At 37.4% G+C, this 21,241-nt stretch overlaps 1 protein-coding gene across 1 annotated transcript in view; it reads left to right on the top strand.

Moving 5' to 3' along the window:
• The first annotated feature begins 1,250 nt into the window (after positions 1 to 1,250).
• Positions 1,251 to 21,241, top strand: part of LOC112465082 — a 40,733-nt gene continuing 20,742 nt past the window's right edge. The window contains exon 1 of the mRNA XM_025032455.1: positions 1,251 to 1,297. Within this exon, the coding sequence (XP_024888223.1) occupies positions 1,251 to 1,297 (47 nt within the window). The remainder of the gene's footprint in view (positions 1,298 to 21,241) is intronic.

The raw sequence follows: 21,241 nt of genomic DNA, 5'->3' as shown, positions 1-21,241 counted from the left end.
TCCATATTAGAGTGTGAAGTATGTATAATGGCAAAGATGGCAAAACTGCCGTTTAAAGAAAACAGAATATAGAGAATGAAGATGAATTGAGTCGATGTCTTATGGCATCATTACATAGAGAGCCCTTCACATATGAAGAAGCGATGACAGGCAGCGAAAGAGAAAACTGAAAAAATGCTGTAATAGAAGAACTTGAGTCTATGCAAACCAATCTAGTATGGACGCATGTTGATAAACCGACAGAGATGATAGATGGTAAACGAGCTAACATTATAGATTCAAGATGGGTATTTAAGAGGAAATTAGAAGCAGATGGATCAACCAGATATAAAGCGAGACTGGTGATAAGAGGATGTAAAGATAAAAATGTGTATGATCTAAAAGAGACATATGCACCGGTTTCAAGATTGTCACTGGTTAGATCTATATTAGCAATAATAAATAAGTATAATTTATACGCTAGTCAGCTAGATGTTAAGACTGCGTTTTTAAATGGAGTTCTGGAAGAAAAAGATGAAATATATATGGAAATTCCAGAGGGAGTAGAAGTGGATGAAAACACCAAGAAGACTAAGGTGTGTAAATTGAATAGAGCTTTATACGAATTGAAGATAAGTCCGAAAAGATGGAATAAGAGATTTTCAGAAGAGGCTAAGAAACTTGGATTAGAGAACGACCTACATGAGCCATGCCTGTTCACGTGGAGGAAGGAAGGCAAAATAGTGATCATATTACTTTATGTAGATGATATGTTGGTTGCAAGTAATGATCAGAAAAAATTAAAAGAGTACCTTTATAGAGAAGCTACAGGAAGCTTAATGTATCTGGCAAATGCTACACGACCTGGGACCGTATTCTCGAGCCTGCTCTAATGATTTTCGTATGCGACTTTCTATTTGAAAAGCATTGAATTTTGCATGCGAGTTTCATGAAAACGATTCAAGAATAGGGCCCCTGATATAGCCTTTGCAGTAAACTATTTAGCAAGAAGACAATTAGAGCCCACGGAAGGAGACTGGCAAGATGTAAAAAGAGTCTTCAGATATCTTAGAGGAACTGCAAATAGAGGATTGATATTTAAAGGTAAAACAGATGAGTTAGAGTCGCTAACAGATGCTAGTTTCAGAGATTGCATTGATTCTACATCCACTGGAAAATATATAATCAAATTATTTGGAGATGTGATAGTATGGAGAAGTCATAAACAGACATATGTTACACTCTCTACCTGTCAAGCAGAGTATCTGGCAATGAGTGAGGCCTGTCAAGAAGTAATTTCATTAGACAAGTCGCTCAGGTATGTTGTTGGAAGAACATTCTTGCCTGCAACAATCTGGTGTGATAATAGAGCAGCAGGAAACTGCACTAAGAAGGATGGAAGTCACAAACTTAAAATGTTTGATGACAACTTAGAAAAAATATAGAAAAACTTAGAAGAGAGAGAAGAAACTGGAAACAGAAAACATATGGCTGACACTCATGGAGATTTTATCAAGCAGTGTGTTGATCAAGGGAAGGTGAAAGTCGAATGGATTGAGACCAAAGAGAACTTGGCAGACATTATGACAAAACCTTTACCTTTAGAAGCATTTGCATATCTAAGAGATAAGATAATGAATTTAGAGTTTGAACAAAATTAGAGATTAATTTTACTCGAGAACTAATTCTTGGTATGTTTCAGATAAAGAAGAAAATTAGAGGATAAGAGGAAGACCACGGATCGCTCGCACAAAGGGAGGGAGTATGAGGAGCTAAGCTTTGAACGAGCGATGTGCTCCCGCCCTTCGAGAGGGCAGCTCCGGTGTGGCGCGCGCCTCGGGGCGCCACGCATACGTGCGGTCGTTCGGTCGTTGGGTGAACACACAAGAGCCTCGGCCACCGTTGTGTTCAGACGTGTTGGTTACGGTTTAGTTACAGAGTGTGATATACTTATATATAATAAAGACAGTATTCAGAGTGTATAAAGATCAAGATTGTTGTGTACTTTGCTCATCTCACCACATTTCAAGTCGTCCCTGATTATATTTCCAATATTTATAAATATACTTTTTTCATAAATATATTTACGAACACAAAATTTCATAATGAGCCGGCACTGGTTTCTGACATTCACCCGACATTAAGAAATATTATATCATATATCTAATTCAAAATTTTATTACTCTTTTTAAACTGAATTTGTTTCTTAAGATGATTTTTGAAAAATTATATATTTGCATTGCCATGGTTATGACATATGTAGACTATATATAACGTTTACATCAAATTGAGAAGTAGTCTACCACGTAAGGCAGTTGGCTCACGATGCAGAGGTCCCGATTTCAAATCCCACCAAGGTAAGTGTGTTTTTCAAATACGAAAAAATATTTATAATCATAGACTGCATCTTAAGGGGTTAGTCTACCCTGAAACAGGTGAATTTTCTGGAATTAATTTCAGACAAAATATCGGTGATACATGAATAATTTTTTTTTTATTATCTTTATTAGGGTTTCAAGAACATGTACAAATTTTTTGGTGTAAACAAATTTCAAAATGGCGATGAGGCACTCCTTCGCGCGCAATTATGCTTTTCAGACGGTGTACATGGTTTCTGAATTGTGGGTGGTCTAAAAAAAAAAAAAATATGGTCATTAACTATATTGTATTGCCTTCAGAATGACGGAGCTTTTTTTTCTCTCCTCGTTTTTGGCGTCAAGAAAAAAATTCAGCGTCAATTTCAAAAATGCAGTGAAAAATTCAAGAATTTTTTTCTTGACGCCAAAAACGAGGAGAGAAAAAAAGCTCCGTCATTCTAAAGGCAATACAATATAGTTAATGACCATATTTTTTTTTTTTTAGACCACCCACAATTCAGAAACCATGTACACCGTCTGAAAAGCATAATTGCGCGCGAAGGAGTGCCTCATCGCCATTTTGAAATTTGTTTACACCAAAAAATTTGTACATGTTCTTGAAACCCTAATAAAGATAATGAAAAAAAAATCATTCATGTATCACCGATATTTTGTCTGAAATTAATTCCAGAAAATTCACCTGTTTCAGGGTAGACTAACCCCTTAAGAAACAAATTTAGTTAAAAAATAATAAAATTTCGAAATAAATAATTTTTTTTATGTCGGGTGAATAATTATTCAGTGAAACACGTGGATTTCACGTCAAATCGATGATCTCATCCACGTGGACTACAGTAACATTCTTGAGCGGATTGTCCACTCGAATGTCCACGTGGATTCCACGATGCTGATCCACGTAGCAATAACGTGGATTTCACGTACTGTTTTTATTGGGTGCGTTATGAATTGCGTTAAAGTAGCTTACAGAATAGGATTTTCTAGTGACATTCAGTGTAACGCCGTAACGCAAGCGTTTACGCTTGTTTAACGCCATCGTTAACACATCATACGTTAAGATCCATTTGCGGAATACGAAGTCGTAAAGCATGCGTTAAGAAGTTACAGAATAGGGGGGCAGAGGTCCCGAGTTCGAATCCCACCAAGGTAAGTGTGTTTTTCAAATACGAGAACATATTTATAATCATAGACTGTATCTTAAGAAACAAATTTAGTTAAAAAATAGTAATAAAATTTCAAAATAAATAATTTTTTTATGTCGGGTGAATATTAAATTTATACAGAATATGCGATATCCCATTTTTAATGTTCCTAAAATAATCTATAAATGTTCTATAAATATATTTTGCATACATAAAAAAATTATGGATTATGCGGAAATAAAACATTTGTAGATTATTCGAGAATATTTACAGAAATTTCTAAGGACATTCAAAGCGGGACATTACACGTTCTTTGCACATTTATAGATCATTCATAGAAAATTCATGAATATTCTAAAGAATATTTATAGAACATTCATGGAATATTTCATGCTGTATGGAAGTGGTTTTATAAAGACATGTACAGCTAATGAAATATTTGTATATCAATGTGAGATTTCCATCATAATAATTGCCGTGCTCACTTCAGTGCGCGCTATCACTAACGGCTCTAAACGATCCTGTAAATAATTGTATATACTCATTTCAATAGACTTTGCTTTATTTTCTTGTAATTGTGGACTTGCTGTTTTTTTGTGGTCGTCTTCTACCTCGCGCTACCGCGTGCTCTCGAACACAACTTATTGTACAATATGTACTTATGTATTTATATATTCATGTATCATTATAATTTGTTGTAATATACTTTTATATATTATTATATGTATATGTTTATATTTAGCTCATAAAAATTCCCTCATAAAGTAAAGAGCAGTCTGGATGCATGGTGATCTTCTCAGTACGCAGGAAGCCATTTGGAAAGGTACCAATGATCGTAATATCTTTCTTTATGAAAAATTCAATGCAAAAATATTAATAGCTAAAGGCGTTGGCATACACTTGGATATTAAAACTTTGTCCACGCAATCTATATTACATGCAGTTGAAGAAGCACTTTACAATGAAAGGTATCATATTTTAATCATGTTTTAATAATTATTATTTAAGCAATAAATTAGCAATATGTGCACTAGCTGGTTACCCGGGCTTCGCCCCGGAGGACATATGTAATAAGACACGCAAATAGATGATAGCGTATATTTATATTTAACGCCAATAGACAATAGATTTCCGCATCGTCCTTTTCTCTCTCTCTCTCTCTCTCTCTCTCTCTCTCTCTCTCTCTTTCTCTCTTCCTCTCTTTCTCTCTCTTTCTCCCTCTCTCTCTCCTCTCTCTCTCTCTCTTTCTCTCTCTCTCTCTCAACGTTCAAAATTTGTTTTTTCTACTATTCAGCCTGATGATGTATATAAGCTTATCACAAATCAACCTCTTTATTCCTATGCATCTGGCCATGACGGTATTCCGCTTTATGTTCTCCGTATTGCCTGGCCTGTTATTTCCCAATGCTCACTTCACTGCTTAATTGTTCACTTCAATCCTCCGTATTTTCTTCATTAAGGAAACGTGCGTTGATCCGCCCTCTCTCGAAGATTCGCACTCCTCCGTCTCCATCTGATACTCGACCTATTGCTAACCTTCCGGAAATGTCTGAAATCCTTGAACGAATGAGTAACCTCACAGATCACTGACTATTTAAACAAGCATAATTTTTTGAATCCCAGACAGTCTGCGTATTGTTCAGGTTACAACACGCAATCTGCACTTTTACGCGTCTGTGATGACATAAAAAAGAGAATCGATGACAAGCTTATCACAATTATGATTCTCTTTGACTTTAGTAAAGCCTTTGATACTGTTCCACATCTTCGTTTACTTATGAAGTTAAAAGAATTAGAATTTTCTGACGAGGTTCTTGTGTGGATATTCTCCTATCTTACTGGCCGTTCTCAAGCTGTAATTGATGATGAAGGTATCTCTCAGACTGGCTGTTCACATAGTCCGGCGTCCCTCAAGGTTCTGTACTTGGTCCTCTTCTCTTTGCACTGTATATTAATGATATAGGTGGTTTTCTGTCGTTTGTGTATCATATGCTCTTTGCTGATGATATACAAATATATCTCCAATGTTCCCGCACTGACATTCTCCGATTCATTCTCCATGGTCTTGAAATGATTTCCAAAGATGCGAACGCTATTTTTGACTATGCAAATTTAAATGGTCTTAGACTTAATCCTGCGAAATCTAAGGTATTGATTTTTGGTAGTCATTCCTATGTTAATGATATCGACTTCCATAGATTACCTCCTATTATTGTAAACCAAACAACTATACCCTTTGTTAATAAAGCCAGAAATTTGGGTGTAATTTTTACGTCTAACTTGTCTTGGAGGAAACACATTTTACACATCTCTCAAAAAGTTCATTTTTCTTTGCATTGTGACGTTGCACTGCGTGCACGTCCCAGTCTTCACCATTCCCATCTTTGTATTGCGCGCGTACTGCCGAGTTTATAGTTTTCAGGAAGAAGCGGCCGGAGGGCCCGTTTAGAGAAAGTGGCGCCATCCGCCGGTGCGGTGAAGCGCCTTGATCTAGAGGGCCGCGAGTTGAAGCCGCGGGAAGGATCGAGAGACTGTTGGGTAGACCGCGAGCGAAGACGGACGTCCGAGAGGAATTGTACCGAGACAATAAGCGAGGGCGGCGGCCCTAAGAGAGAGATTGAAGGAAGGAAGGAAGGACGAGATGTAACCAGCCACCCATCCCAGACATCAGGTATCGGGGAACGGCGGGCGGAGTGTCAGTATCGTGTCGCGTAAGATGTTGAGAGAGACGCGTAGGCTTGCTTGAGAGTTTCCTTGCCTACGCGCCATTGCCGTGAATCCGTTGAGAGGATTATCGCTTTTCGTTTCGTTTCGTTTCGTTTCTACGGGTAAGACATAGCCCGCCCGCTGACTCCCCGTAAGAATATCGAAGGGGCGTCCGTTTCTTTCCGACTCGACCGACCTGGGATCGGATAGTAAGAACGGTGCTGCGCCGGCCGCCCGTCACGAGGGTGATGCGTGTCGCGGGATAAAACCTCGCTGGTCGACTCAACAGTCCGTCGCGTTAGATTACCGTTTCGAGTGTTCGGAGATTACCGTTTATGATTATCGTGCCTATCGATTAGTGTGTAAGATATCGGCGTTCCCGGTAGAGTTAGTTTAGACTGAAAGCTTCGTCGTGCGGGCTTTCCACGCGTCCGGCCGTTCAGGGGCGTGTCGGCCTCCGGGATACGTAAATTACCGCGCCCGGTACGGGAAGTGTGAGGCGTCGGCCGACCGGACTTAGAGTCAGCCTTCTCGAGGAAGGTGCCCGAAATCGACCGCGATATGCGAGAAATTATTTAACGTTCAGAAATTGAGAATACCGCACGCCCCGGGCTGAATTAGGCGTGAGTATCACGTGCTCGCGGTGTGGACCGTACGGCGAGGCTTCGCGTTACGTTTCGAGGGGTGTTATACGAGAACTCCTATGTTGTGTGTATCGTTTAGTTGGTGAGAAACCTTGAGTTGTATTTGCGTGTATCGTTTAGTTTACGAGGAACTTTATTTTGCGTACATCGTTTAGGTTGCGAGAAACCTTGAGTTATTGTGCGCGTATCGTTTATCTTGCGAGAAATTATTTTGCGTGTCTCGTTTATTTTGCGAGAAATTATTGGGCGTGTATCGTTCATTTTGCGAGAAATTATTTTGCGTGTATCGTTCATTTGGCGAGAAATTATTTTGCGTGTATCGTTTATTTGGCGAGAAATTATTTTGCGGGTATCGTTTATTTTGCGAGAAACTATTTTGTGTGCCTCATTTACTGGGCGAGAAATTGTTGTGCGTGTATCGTTTATTTTGCGAGAAATTATTGTGCACGTATCGTTTCTTCCGCGAGAAATTACTGTGCGCGTATCGTTTATCGTTCTACGAGAAGCCCTTATTTTGGAGATATTGCACTGAGAGAAATCTAAATAGTTGTGGCAACTATTTTTTTGGCAACTCTGCAGTTTAACTACTTGTAACTAGTTTTCCAAAGTAATAGGAACTAAATAGTACTGAATACCATAAAAGTATAGTCACAGAAACAATATTTGTCAACTATTAGTTGAAAGTTAAATATCGCCTCAACTATAATTATTATAGTTATATAGACTTCATAAAACAAGATATGACAATAACATTTTTCAAGTTTAGACAACTCCTTGACTTATTGTTTAGACAAATATTTTTTTGTTGTGTAGCATACTTCCAGAAGCTGGTGCGGGCGGCAGCGCGGACTCGCGCGGCGAGAGAGTTCGGCTCGCACCCGCTACGCGGTGCATCGCCAGTATACTTTTGCGTGTTTAAAATTCAACATCGATTCCTATAACTAGGGTCGCTCAGCAGGGTTTTTCCAGCGATCCTTCTAAGGTTCGCCAGTCAGGGTGTGTTCACCCACATATATATTAATCAATTTTGGATTATAAATAGATTGCATCGACGCCGCTAGGCGTCGCATCGCCCGTACATTCTCTCGAGTTCAAAATTCCGCACCGACCTGTATATAAGGAGACCCCCTACGGGACCAAAACAGATATTTTCAGGCGCTAGTCGCCTAGGTATATTAATTATAAATCTTTTAGTTTAACAAATAAGAAATTATTCTTTATTAGACAACTCTAAAAATTATGTTGATATCACTACAATGAATAATTATTCATGTTACTACAACATACCTTTTGCATACACAATATATTTTTCGTTAATGCCACTACTTTCTTGTAGTTTAAATAATTTATTTATTGTTGTTATTACAACTATATTATACATAGTTGAGGCGCTATTTATCCACAAATTTCTAGTCGGTTTAACAAAAAAAATTCTAGTTGCTGGTACAAATTTTTTCTCTGAGTGTGCTCCTTCGGCGCGAATTTCCGCGTGTAGCGGTCGTTCCCGAGAACTCTCCGTTCGCGTGCATTGAAATAGAGTCATTCTCAGTCATTGGTCGCGCAGATATAGAGTAGAGTCATTTTGTACTAATTACTATTCGGTGTGACGTGGTGGATGTGGTCCTAATGATGGATCTCAGGATTGGGGCATATTTGGCCCTACGCTAGAACTGACGGAACACATGACGTCACACTTATTTTTTTGTTTCATCGGAGAGTCTCGTGTATGAGTTGATATTCTTTATTCCTGCGTTCGGCGTATTTCATCGCGGGTACTATTTCGTGATTGCGTGTAGTATTTCGTCGACATATATTATTACTTTTCGCGTATTTCTTAGCGTAGATCCTGCGTGTAGTATCTCGTCGGCGTATATTATTACTTGTCGCGGACTCCATAGAGTAGAGTTCATTATTGTGAGTACAAGTTACCCGTACGTCTGTTTCTAGAATATTAGTCCTGCGTCCAAGTTATTTACAACGCGCGGACCCTTCGAAAGACCCTGCGTGGTCGGGGGACGGCGACTGATCGCGGTGAATGATTCGCTCGCGTCCTGTAAGTTATAACGCTATTATCCAGATTTCTCCTATATTATATTTGGATTTACATGTTACTTGAGTACTTTCTTTAGTGTTTGTTTTGCCTCGCCAATAGTCAAACCCCTCCGCATTCAGCCTTTGTAAGGACCACGACCCTCTCTCGAAAATCCTGAGCAGTCGTTGCGATCGGCCAGAGCGGATATGTCATGACGTGTGCATTAAGAGTGGTGTCGATACTTAGAGTTTATGTCGGATCTTTGTAGAGTTCATGTAGAGCACTTTTCGCGGGTTAGAGTAAACGGTGGTGTGGCCGTATCCACACCTGGCGCCCAACATTGTTTCGTATCGCTTTCGAGATCCGCTCTGCCACCCGATCCTAGCTTTGCTACGCTATTCCGTCCCGCGTCACGGGCCGGCAAAAATCGTATAGAGAAATAGCGTCGCAGCATAAACTCAAGTTTAACAAAAATTCACTTTCTACGAGGTTAAGGATAAGGCTGGTATTAGCTCTAATTATGCCACACATCGATTAATGCTGCTTAGTCTATCACGGTTCAAGTGGTGAGTTAAATACTTTATTACAGAGACTCGTCAATTGTTGCATCCGCTTTATCTTTGATCTCAAGAAAGATGAACATATTACTCCGTATAGACGCCAATTAAGATGGCTTTCAGTTGAAAATAGAAGACTATATTTTCTTGGTTGTCAAATGTTTCGCATACTTCACATGTGCTTCCCTTCTTACTTGCGGGAAAATTTCACGTTGCCTGATCCGCTGTTGAGGAGATCTGACCGCCTTCTTCTTGCGTCTCATACATTTTATATTCCTTCTCATAGAACAACCACCTACAGAAACTCTTTTCATCTTTCTTCTATTTATTTCTGGCACTCACTTCCTGTTAATATCACCTCTACTTCCTCATTCCCTACCTTTAAGAATCGCCTCTCAAAGCATTTTTGCGTGCTCGGGAAACAGGGTAACATTCTTATTTAAGTCTTCTGTTTTCTCCTGTACTTCTTGTTTATTGTTGTTGTTTCTTTACTAGATAATTATACTGTATATATAACTAGTTAAGTTGCGTTAGTTGTTAGTTACATTGTATATATTACTAGTTAAGTTGCGTTAGTTCTTAATTATACTATAGTTTTTGGAATTATACTTCGCTGGATATTGGACACTTCAATATCCAGTTTTTCGCTACTTCATTCTTGCCTGTCTCATATGCGAGGGAGAGCATACGCATATATTTTCTTTTGTACTGCAGCACTGTATCTTATTTTTGCCCTTTAGCCTTGCTTGGGCATAATAAATCATATCATATATATATATATTGTCACGACTTTTTACCCGTTCGGGCGCAAAGCCGGATCAAAAGGGAGTTGCGGGAGGGTAGGATGTCAGGCCTCTCCGACGGATCTCTCGCACGAACCGAATTTCTAACGCGAACGTGAGTGTTGGGCGCCAGACGCGGTATCCCGCGTCCACTAACGCGAAATTTATCACAAATTATCGAAACGTTTATCGTAATTAAACGGCGTGCGAGAAATCGACCAGCTCGGCGTATTACTCAGGGACGAAGGTGGTATAGGGCAGCGCGAATTGTGACGGGCGACACAGAAATTACGAACTCAAACAATTAATAACAAAAGAGATTAACATTTATTGCAAAAAAAAAGAACAAGTAGCTCACGAGATTGCTCTAATAAATTAAAGAACCGTTGATTCATCTCTCACAAAAGCGAAATCAGATAGACGTGAATAATCGTGAGCGTGGAAGAATAAATCAAAAATCGCTACAAACAGGAAAATAATAACTCCGAAAACAAGTCAAAATTTGACGCGATCTCAGACGCCAAGTTTACTCCAGAAAGTACGCAGGGTCGCGATTGTTCAGAATGCTGTCGCCAGGATAGCGTATCCCCGAAATACGAGGCGCAATATAACACAACGACGGGCCAATAAGCAAGTCCGAACGCGACAGGTAACGCGAAATATTTAGGTTTTATCGCGCCGAGGAAATCATCAGCGCGAGAAGAATATCGTACTCAGTCTAACGAATTTTTACGTGACATACGCCCTACGCAAAAGAGTACTTAATTCAACGCGAAAGAAAGAGTATTCTCCGAGGAGAATAGCGCTAAACCAGCGCGAGACTACACAACGCAATAATGTCTTGACGGACTGGCAGACTAACGCGAAATAAACTAAATCTAACGCAAGAGATGACGAACTTACATACTAACGCAATGTACAACTAAATCTACGCAGGGGAGAATATCTACACGAGGAAAACGCGAATTTGATCGCAAGCACACGAGATTACGGAAACGGCGTAACGCAAAAGAATCATTCTCGACGAATAAACTACGATCACGAGAGTCGCGCGTGACGCACCGCCGAGTAATACGCGATCGCAACCACAGATACCGTAAGAATGTTCGCGAATTACCGAATCGAGATATCTATCGCGATCTCCAGGACTTTCACGCGATGAGTACTATTCACTGGCCACGAGACCATTCCAAAGCCCTTCGCTCTCGCTCTCGATCGCAGATGCAAAATTACGAGATCTCAATTACGCGAGTACTTTAGGCGAGAGCGTGGCCCGGAGGGCGGTGTCGTGGCTTACATTACTACAGTCTATTACGAGGCAACCTCACCGGTAAGATACTTCCTCGGTCGGGGTTGTCCTCTCCACCGTCACCAAAAACCATCGCGAGAGAATCAGGCACCAAGTGCGCAGCAAGAGTCGGTCGAGAAGCGCTCAAGAAAGCCGTGCGTGTCGTCCCGAGGGTGGCTCAAGAATGATCGCGGAAGTGCGCTCGATAGAGGCGTCGATCTAACGCCCCTAGCGGGACATGCGCGACCCTTCCGCGCGATAAGCGGACCAATTGGCGATGAGCTTGCAAGCTCGCGAGGGAGCCGCTCGCAGGGTTATCGACCGTGGATTCGGCGGGGCGTTCGAACGTGCCCTTCGCGCTCGCGGGGTCCTTCCAGGTTTCCCCGTTGTAGTAGGCAAGGCGATGACTCCCGCGGTGTCCTCTGGCTCGACTCGGGGGCGGTGGCCATCCACCCCCAGAGTCCGTCTGGCCTCGGAGGACTGCAGACAGGCCCGGCGCCGGGCCCCTGCGATGCACAGGTTCGCCTGCCGTTGCTGGCGCGCAGCGCGCGCGTCTCACGTCGTCCCTCGCTTAGTAGCGGTCCTCGTAACTCGGGCTCCTCGCCCTCGACATCTCGCTTTCGGTCCTTGTGCTTCCGTTTATCATCCGGCTCTCCTTGTACTCCTCGTCATCTTCAGTGTGGCGTTGGAACTCCAACTCGACGGGGTGAGGCGCCACGCAATATCGCAAGAGAAAAAAAAACAATAATGAGTATTTGAATCGCAACTTTAATACGCCCCTGGAGATCGAAGGTTGATTCGTGAGCCGTCCTCGGGCGCGCAATCCGCGCCTTGTGACGGCGGCGGAGCGCTGCCACGCCGCGGCGAAACCGCAACGTCACAATATATATATATATATATATATATATATATATATCTACGCAGACATAATTTTAAAAGGGATATAAATATAAATTAAAATATATATTTACAAATATATATTTGTAATGCCGATATCTCATCGGGCCTAAGATATATTAATGAATCCGTGTAAATAGATTTTAACCCTTTTCACCCCGTTAGGAGTCGAATTTCTAAAAATCTCTTCTTAGTGGGTGCTTACGTCATGAGAAGAATACATTCTCCAAATTTCATGTTTCTAGGTTCAAAGGTTTGGGCTGGGCGTTGATGAGTGAGTCAGTCAGTCAGTCAGTCAGGACATTTTTTTTTATATATGTATACATATAGACTAGCATGCCCTGCCGGGCTTCGCCCCGGAGAACATGTGTATTAAGACACGCAAATAGTCTCTCTCTCTTGTTTTATATATAAGATTGCCCTTTCCAAAAAGATCGTAACAAAAAATTATATACTTTATAGCACTGCCCGGGAAATTCAACCCTTACTTTATGTACAATTCTTTGAGATTTGATCATTCCGAACCGGTTTCCAAAAAGATCGGTAACAAAAAATAGTACACTTTATAGCACTCCCCGGGAAATTATACTCCTTCTTCATGTATAATTTTTTGAGATTCAATCAATTATTTCCCTAAAAATTGGAAAAATTAAAAAAACCGGTTTTCAAAAAGATCGGTAACAAAAACTGTACACATCATGGCACTCCCCGTAAAATTCTACCACTACTTCTTTAAGATTCGGTCAATAAATTCCCAAGAAATTGAAAAAATTTCCGTACCGGCATCCAAAAAGATCGGTAACAAAAAATTATACACTTTATAGCACTCCCCGGAAAATTCTACCCCTGTTTGATCTACAATTCTTTGAGATTCGGCTAATTATTTCCCGAAAAATTAGAAGAATTAAAAAATCCGATTTTCAGGAAATCGGTAACAAAAAACTATACACATAGTGGCACTCCCCGGAAAATTCTACCCCTATTTCATATACTTTTGGTAAAAATTCGATTCAGGGGTTTGGGCTGGGCGTTGATGAGTGAGTCAGTCAGTGAGTGAGTGAGTGAGTCAAGACATCTTCCTTTATATATATAGATTTCAAATAATATTTGTGAACTCTAATGCTTATTATAATACAGTATAATCGATTTATTAATTCCTGTAAATACTGTTACTTATCAAATATTGTGCTTATAAAATAAATAAATAAAAATTATAAAGTTTGGCTTTTGTTGTTTACGTGTTCTGTCATATTTTGGCTTTTCCTTTAATTAAGATGCGGTCTTTAATTAAGATTTAATTTTTTTATTATATTATTAACAGTAAAACACTTTTTTCGGTACAGTTATACAAACAACATGAAACAATTATCCAGCGAATTTCGTGATCGGCCAATACCGCCATTAGATTTAGCTATTTAGAGTGTTGAATACACCGTTCGCCATCCAAATGGAACTTTAGTAACGCCGCACAGTGGTCCCAAATCCCAAAAACTTGGCCAAAATATAAAGGCGTTTTATAATTTAAATGAAAATTGATATACTAATGGTTTTCGAGGTCGCTGATTACGAATCAAAAGTCAAAATTGCAAAAAACAAAATAGCGAATTCAATATGGCAGACATATATATTTAAAAAAAATCAGATTTAGCCGAAACTTGGTACATTGGGGTTTTTGAGATTGTGGATTACAAATAAAGAGTCAAAATTACGAAAAACAAAATGGCGGGCGTATATATTATTTATTTTTAAATAAAAAACGTTTATTAATACGTACATACACGGAAAAAAATAAAGTTGGTTTAATTAAACGTCGACGTCACGGGCTGCCACAAGCATAAATATATAGTTAATTTAATTGGATATTATTGGACCAAATATTTAAATTATTAAAACAACCCAGTAAGCAAGAAACGTCAAGAAACATTTCAACTACATTGCATTAATGTTAAAACGTTGCTGTAATGTAGTTAAAATGTTTCTTGGTGTTTCTTGCTTACTGGGAATTATCTGACGTTTTTTGTTCATTAATATTGATGTTGCATTAATAGATTTTATCTCAATTACACTGATGCTTTTATTTTTGATCTGCTAGAAAATGATCTGTTACACGGGAAGCAGATCATTTATTCGATCAACTGTTTTTTAAGTAAAATCACCACAACTATTACTAAAAAGTATCAGAAACTATAGAATTCGACTGCATGTGACAAGAACCCCCTTTTATTTTTGATCAGCTGGAAAATGATATGCCAACTTCACCGACATGCTACTTCTCTATTTATTAAAGTACATATAAAAAAATACTTTCTTATATACATTACTAGTTCTTTTTTCTATTTTTATTTTCACTCAAATTAAATAAATTGATTAAATAATTTAAAATACGTTGCTTCCGCACATGTTCTAATTCACCTTTATTTTCTAAAATAATTGTGTGAATTTCGCAAGGACTTATATTTCTCGAATACATTGTGCTTCTATTCGCGTTGAATTAAGACAAAAAACTAACTGTAAGAAATTATTGAGCTGTTGACAAACCATACATACATAATTGACGTACTGCAATAAATAAACAAAAAAAGACAAAGTTAATCATCTATTATCATTACTATAATCTCATAAATTATATAGTAATATATGCCGAGTCGCTTCGCGTATTTGGCGCGCGACACTACCGTGTCTCTTGATTCTATTACTAGGCGCCACAACATTGTGGTTTGATATTTTGCAAAGAGCAGCTATGAGCAGCTAATTCTTTTTTTATTATTTACTATGCTTAGTAATCTTTGCTATGAGATAAGAAAGAATGCGTCACTCTGCGTCGCACTTTTTATATTGACAATTTTATTCATATTCGTCCTTGAAATTTTTACTGTTTAAAGAATATATTATAAATGTTAATAAGCACAGCATATTGCATTTTCTATTACAATATAGATATATGTTAGAATATCTTATCAAGTTGTCATTCAAAGGAATTAAAAATTATAGAATATTATCATAATATATGGAATATTATCATTGTGGGAGACAGCACGATGCCATAGTTGTAAAATAGTAATGGAACGCGTGCATAAAATTGTCCGACTTTGAAGACGCTGGACGTATTTCAAAGTGCCAATACATATTCATAAAATAATTATTAAATAAATTGGTTTACTAAACATTTAAGATAATATAATTTCATATTTAAATACTCTATTAAATATTTGAAAAGTGACTTTTAGCCAGGTTTGGGATTTGGGATTACTGTGCGCCGCTGAGGTCTCAGAGCTGGATAGAACAAAATCTGATTGATGTCTACGCATTTTTGTTTCTTAATTTCTTTATAATATTGTTAAGTATATTCTTTCTAATAAAGCTATTGATTAGTTTTTATTACGCATTTAAATTACGCAAGAGTAAAGGCCATTGCACGTAACAAAGTTTTAGTCGTAATCGTAAGGCCATAAGAAAATAGACCAATCACACTTGATTATTCTCCTCGCGCTTGAAGAATAATCGAGTGTGATTGGTCTATTTTCTTACGGCCTTACGATTAAAATTAAAACTTTGTTACGTGCAATGGCCTCTTAAACAAGCGTAAGTTATATAAGTATTAACAGATTTTGTGTGCGGCTGTTGCATGTAATGTTAATGTAAAAAAATGAAATTAACGCAAATATAGAAAATGTTGTATTAATTGCATTGATATTAATATTAATGATATATAATTAATAATAAATCAAGCAACGCGGCAGCGTAAAAATTTCGCGACGCCAAGTATATAAAGAGATAATAGACGACTAGCAGAACGCGACCAAGTAGCTTATCCGGAGTTTTTGGGCCAATCAACTTTCCGAATCAAATATCTCAAAAAAGAAAACTGCGATCGAAAATCTGATGACAGTTTTCTAATAAAACGTTGATACGAGCTTTCGATTGCAATCAGTCTGATTAAGATTGGTGCAGTTAATACTGAGATTTCGAAATTTCACATGTTAAAAATGTGATTTTTCTCAATTTTTTCGTTGAGATTTTAACATTTTTAGCAAGAAGTTCAGATTGCAGTCACACAAACAGACACTCACGCAAAGCCATTGTTCCTTAAAACGCATTTATACCGCTGTGGTCAGTGCAATCAGTGCGCAATCATTTACACGCTCACATTTCTTGACACTGATTATTATCTTAGTTATCTCGCTTGTGCGTTATATGCATAATTTAATTGTGTGCCCTGTACGCATATACCGTGCGTACCAAAAGTTCCGGAACGGTCAATTTTATCTCCGAAAGTGTTGATTTATTGGAAATTTTAAATAAAAGTTTCTTCAAAGGAGGCCAATAGGTGATCCTATTATTATTCGATTTTGGGTCTAGGGCCTGTGTTGAGTCAAAATTCAATTTTTTAAATGGATACTCCTATTTTCTATTGTATCATTTTTTTTTATTAATTAATTTGAACAACTTTTGCCTGAAACATTTTTCTCTTTGTCTAATACTTTTTAAAATATTCGAGGAGAACTTAATGGTATCTTTTTTAATATATAGCTTATCTTGATAATTGTTTGTGGTACAGGGCTTTTTGACTTGATTTGGTCTCAAGAATGTGTTGTTGCAATAGTATCCCAACTTTTTTAAATACTTGTGTACATATCTCTTTGGATCTTTCATGTATTATTTTTAATATTAGACATCACAGACGCGCGCTTTGATCGCGCTATTTAACTTTAACATTATACTATTACTATATATTACACTATTAACCCCTTGATACACATAACAAAATATACGATGACAGATGCTCACGAATAAGTAAGCACAGTGACCAATCAGAATCGCGGAAAAGCGGCAACAACTCAATCTCTTACATGCCTTTTTTAAGAGCGGATAATGGAAAGAAATAAGTATTGAATGACTTTCTTATTGTACGCATTAATTAATCAGTTAACTATTCTTATGACATTTATTTCTATATAAAAAAGTGAAATTTTGGAACAGAATCATAATATAAAACTGATTATGGATAAATCATATGTCAGGGTAACATTTATATCACGTTGTAAAGTATCAGTTCTTGTTTTAAATGTTCATCTGACAAGTAGGTTTTTTCATGTTTTTCCTACAAAGTACATTCCAAAGGATAGGTATATATAATAATTTAATGAGAATAAAAAGTACCGGAGATGGCCACAAGATCAACTTGTACTTAATTGACAAAGTAGGTTAAGCTAAAATAGGTAAGAACTACAATGTATATATGAAAATAATTTAGTTGTATTTATATAAGTTAATAAATTATCCTCGTTAAAAAAAATTCCCGTCTGATCACTGAAGTCAAGCAACGTTGAGCACGGTTAGTATACTTAAATGGGTGACCGCTTGGGAACATCGTGTGACGTTACCATCTAATTTTTTTTTGCATTTTTATTATTACACAGATGCGCGTTATGCGCGCGCTATTTAGCTTTAATATTATACTATTACTATTATATTACACTATTAACCTCTTGATACATAAAACTGTCAAAATATGCGATGACAGATGTTCACGAAGTAAGTGCAGTAAGAGAAACAATCAGCATCGCGGAAAAGCGGCAACAATTCAATTTCTTACATGCCTTCTTTAAAAGCAGATATTGATATTAGGCAATTTTGCTTTTCAATTATCGCGAATTGTCTGGAAGGCCGGGGTTAGATAACAGGGGCACAAAACCGTCACGATTATTTCAAAAAGTTTCGCACGCACAATTTACACTCGTATATAGAGTTACGGCTACGGTTAGTCGCGCATAAAACACAAATTTGTAAGCTATAGATTGTTATAATTAATCGTAAAATAAATATATAATTGTCACTTTTATGTTGTCTAATTTGACTTTAAAACTCCTATTCTGCTTTTTACACAGTCACGCTTCCTTCGTTTCTTTAACAATTATAAGACATTTGCATTTATAAATTTTTCATCCATATCTAAAAAAAGTGTGCAAGTAGAAACTTGCACATTGCTTCCTCATAGTTTTTAAGTGTGCAAGTAGAAACCTACACATTGCTTCCAAATAATTTTTAAGTAGGCAAGAAGAAACTTGCACATTGCTCCTTTATAATTTTTCAGTATGCAAATTATAAATTTGCACATTGCTTATAATAATATCTGTTATACTCTTACAAAATTCAATTAAATAATTAATGTTTTTACTAAAATGATCCCTACTATAATTGCAGATATATCTTATTTCCATTTTGTTCAATACCAACCTTCTTTTAATGATACTTTATATGAAACTACATATACATATAACTTACACATGTTGGTTGCGGGACTTGGGCCTTAGCATTTCATTCCCGAAGACGCAATTTACTATTTTTCATAGAAAAGGATTGATTGTTATCCCGGATAATCTGGAGGTTGATAATGGAATACTCCCTTTCTTGAATACAATTAAAAATTAAGTATGAATGTGGATGTGGGTCTCAGGTGGAGAGACCATATTAAGTTCTTACGTACTAGAACCATGTATTTTTCTAACATACTGAAATGGCTGGCGGGTCGTACATGGGGCATTGATTTCCGTAAGGCAATTAACTTTGTCAATGCCACTATCGGAGCACAGCTTGAATGGGGGCAATATGGTACCTTAGTGCTGCTAATACGTACGTGTCCATTGTTGAAAGTCTTTTGTGTTCTGCCTTTAAGATAGCGTTGGGTTTACCCAAATCGTCCCCCAATAGGGTATGCTGGTATTTCGGGGAGCAGAAATCTTTTAGAAAAAGAATTGCATATAAATGTGATAAATTCTTATTGAAGGCAATTTAGTTGAAAAATAATAGGCTCATAAATAGGATTGATGGTCTCTATAATTTGTCTACTAACGCGGCTCCTAGCAATATTCCGTATATAATTAAAAGATGGCCGATGGTTAGGCCTTTTAGGTATAGTTTATATATTTGAAATTTCCATCCTGCTTTCCCTTATCTATTCAGATTCGATTTATCATCTACTGAGTTTGACATATCATCCGGCAAATTAGCAAAGGATAACGCCTCCCCTAACCAGGCATTTAGTAGTCTTATTGCGTTTAACAGGGCCTCTCCTCAGGAGGTTGTCACATACACAGATGGCTCTAGAACAGAATCAGCTGACGGAAATCTGGTTGGTTGCTCTGTTTGGGATCCCTCAACATGATCTCTTATTTAAATATAAATTGAGCGACCTGTCGACCTCGTTTACGGCCGAGGGAGTAGCGATTGCCAAGGCTATTGACCTAATATGGACGGAATCGTGGAATTTTTTTAACATATGTACGGACTTTCTCAGCATTATTCAGGCATTAAAGAACTCGAAACATAGTTATAAACTTTCTCCGCTTATCCCAGATCTAAAAATGAAGCTTTCTTTAGCGGCTTGTGAAACAAATACTTATACGTACGTCGTATAGGCATTAGGTATACCTACACGAATAATAACGATACTGGATGATTATCTGGCCACAACTGGAACACTGCAATAACCAGTTCTGGCCACCCCATGGCCAAAAATGGAGAATTATATTAATACATGATCTAGTTTTCGACACCCATTATTTTTTTAATAAATAGAAGTCAAATACGTGGTTATGCATTTTGAGGTTAATTTTTAGACTTTCCGCAAGCCAATTACACAAGCATTACTCACAATTATGTCTTTTACACAATTATTATAACGTTTAACTTACCACGTATTCTTAACGTTTTCCACAAGAAAATGCAACAATTCACACAGTTCGGTTATAAAACGTAATTTTGTCATAAAACAAGTTCTGTTCTCTGCATCGGCGGATAGCTTGACCAACACAAATAATACCGTAAAAACAAAATCCTTCAATTTACGTAGCGCGAACATAAATCATTAACTAAATAATTCGAAAAATTCGTCGAAGTGGCCACAAATGGAGCAGTGGCCACAAACGGTGCACCGACCCTAATTTCTTAATTAAAATCGCACTGTGAGGGATAATGAATATTAGTGATATTTAATAATATTTTTACGTGAGCATCTAAATTGATATTTCAAGAATAGGTATTACATAGTTAATTTAAAGAACAAAAAATAAATTTTTGAGTCAAATATTTTATACCAATTAAAATAAAATTTATCTTAAAGTCAAATCTGTTTTAAAAATTAAGGTAAATATTTACCCTTACAAATTACTGTTCAAATCAGGGCAAAATTTATTCTAAATAACGAATAAAAAATAACATAAAATAAATTTATTCATTATTCGTGAATAACGAATAATTCGATTATTCATTATTTAAATAAGACAAATCATGAATAATTCATAATTTTTATTCAAGAATGTAATGAATAAAAAAATAATCGATCACGAAAATAATGCTCCAATGGAAAATCAAAGTTTACTCGAGAACGTAAATAATTAAAAATTATAGCTGAAAATAAACAATTTCGTAACTTGCCAGTAATGAACGAATATATTTCAATTTTTTCGACTTAACTGGCCACAATTCAATACAAAATCACGACGTTTCAGCCCTTGGTTTGGGCCCTTATCAAACTAACTCATCTGTAAGAATTGTCGTTGAAATCACAAGACATCCGTAATGTATAGTCACTTCCATAGCGTTGACTTGTAGTATAAAAGAAACTTCCAATAGGAGACACCATTGTTTCAGTCGAAGGTGAATAATAAAAATAAACAATTTCATAATTTGCCAGTGATGATTAACGAATATATTTCAACTTTTTCGATTTAACTGGCCACAATTCAGTACAAAAGTTTTGTGATTACCAATTTCTGCTTAAAGTGTATAAGATGTAGGGTAGACCAGGGCACGTTGTCACACATTTTTTTCAATATTT

The sequence above is a fragment of the Temnothorax curvispinosus genome, unplaced genomic scaffold, assembly GCF_003070985.1.
Source record: "Temnothorax curvispinosus isolate PA1 unplaced genomic scaffold, ASM307098v1 QBEX01014900.1, whole genome shotgun sequence".
In the NCBI taxonomy this organism is placed as follows: domain Eukaryota; kingdom Metazoa; phylum Arthropoda; class Insecta; order Hymenoptera; family Formicidae; genus Temnothorax; species Temnothorax curvispinosus.
The sequence above is the reverse complement of the archived record's forward strand: the minus strand, read 5'-3'. Positions and strand labels throughout refer to the sequence as shown.